General features: G+C 43.2%; 1 protein-coding gene across 1 annotated transcript; it reads left to right on the top strand.

Moving 5' to 3' along the window:
• Positions 1–729: 729 nt before the first annotated feature.
• LOC132018555 (olfactory receptor 2B11-like) lies at positions 730–1,674 on the top strand. Its single transcript, XM_059401514.1, has one exon. It carries the CDS (start codon positions 730–732, stop codon positions 1,672–1,674), a length of 945 nt encoding a protein of 314 aa, XP_059257497.1.
• The last annotated feature ends 251 nt before the right edge of the window (positions 1,675–1,925 follow it).

Genomic DNA, 1,925 nt, shown 5'->3' with positions numbered 1-1,925 from the left:
ACAACTCCTGATGTGACAAGCACCAGCACATATGATATCATTTTTTAAACACTGATGTCTTGGAAGTCTCATATCACCAGGATTTAGCATTTGATTTGTTCCTCAAGTAATGAACATGTGGAAAGGGATCATTTCCTTTCAGCTGATGTTTCCTGTTATGACAAAAGGTTTACACTACAAAAGTCACTTTAGGATTTGAGGCATAGACCCAACGAATAGCACTATGCCTTGTTTCTATGCATTCAGACTGATCTGGCTGGAGCTCAGAAAGTCCTGAACTTACCTAAACCAAGTCATGAATTCAAGCAGAGTGGCCCAGGGCCAGCAGATGGTGGATGAAAGAAATGAAGCCATGTGGTAAGTCAGCATGGGTGGTTCCTGGAAAACACTCCTTTGCTTTATGCTATTCTCTGACACAAGAGCAATTCTGACTTTCCCCTTCCCTAATCATTTTTCTATAAACATTTGTTCTATTGCATCTCCTAGGCAAACTAGAGAGATTTGTTGGCCTTTCTTTTAGATGTGCTTAAAAATAATCATGTTTGACATTTAGACCCCTACTTTTTCATGAGTACAAATATTAGATCACTTCACTGGAGTGACACCACAGAGGAAACTCCCTGCATAATTTACTGTACTTAAATGACTAAATGGACAATCAGGAAAATCCAACACTGAAGTAAAAGTCCTCACTGTGACCTGAATCCACCAATAAGAGGAATGATGGTCATGAGTCTGAGCAATGCAAGTACTCCAAAGGTCTTCATCCTCTTGGGTTTCTCTGACCATCCCTGGTTGGAAATGCCACTCTTCGTAATGGTGTTTGTGGCTTACATCTGCACACTGGTTGGAAACATCTCGATCATTGTGGTGTCCAAGGTGGACCCTCATCTTGACAGCCCTATGTACTTTTTCCTTTCCAACCTCTCCTTCCTGGACCTGTGTTTTACCACAACCACCATCCCTCAACTGCTGTGGAATCTCTGGGGACCAGATAAGTCCATCAGTTATGGGGGCTGTGTGGCCCAATTCTATATGTTTCACTTCCTGGGGGCCACAGAATGCATCCTCTTGGCGGTCATGTCCGTGGATCGGTACGTGGCCATCTGCAAGCCCTTGAGGTACCAGGCTATCATGGATCGGCGATTCTGTGTCTCCCTAGTGGCTGTGGCATGGATAAGTGGTTTGGCTAACTCCTTGCTTCAGTCGTCCCTCACTATCCAACTGCCACTTTGTGGTAACAACAAGGTGGATGACTTCCTGTGTGAGATTCCAGTGATGATCAAGATGTCCTGTATCGACACCACTTTCAATGTAACTATGCTCTCTCTTGTAGGGACATTCTTTACCCTGGTTCCCTTGTCTCTTATCCTTCTCTCCTACGGGTTCATTGTAGCTACAGTACTCAGAATTAGGTCATCAACAGGAAACAAGAAGGCCTTCAACACCTGTGGCTCTCATGTTATTGTGGTCTCTCTCTTCTATGGGCCAGTAATATGCATGTACGTGCAACCTTCTGGTACTAAATCCCAAGACAAGGACAAACTCATGGCTCTGTTCTACAGTCTGCTGACTCCTATGCTTAACCCTTTTATTTATACTTTGAGGAACAAGGACATGAAAGGGGCAATCAGGAGGCTTCTCCTCCCATTGAACCATCAGAGAAGAGAATAAAACACAGCAATTTTATACTCCATACTCTCCATGTAAGACTCCAAAGAGCCCTTGCTCTCTATATATCTCTGGATGTAACCCTCTTCCAAAATGGTTAGAATCCTTCAGTCATTATCTGATCTACACATATGTGTATTCACAAAGTGCTATGATTTATTGGCCCTCATTTTGCAATGTGAACCTTAATCCCCACTTGTAAATTACATGAGAGTGAATCCCTGTCATTAAGTCCTCTAAGTCCATTGAGAGAT

Source organism: Mustela nigripes, chromosome 5, assembly GCF_022355385.1.
Source record: "Mustela nigripes isolate SB6536 chromosome 5, MUSNIG.SB6536, whole genome shotgun sequence".
Lineage (NCBI taxonomy): Eukaryota > Metazoa > Chordata > Mammalia > Carnivora > Mustelidae > Mustela > Mustela nigripes.
Note: the sequence above shows the minus strand (reverse complement) of the source record. Positions and strands in the feature narration are given on the sequence as shown.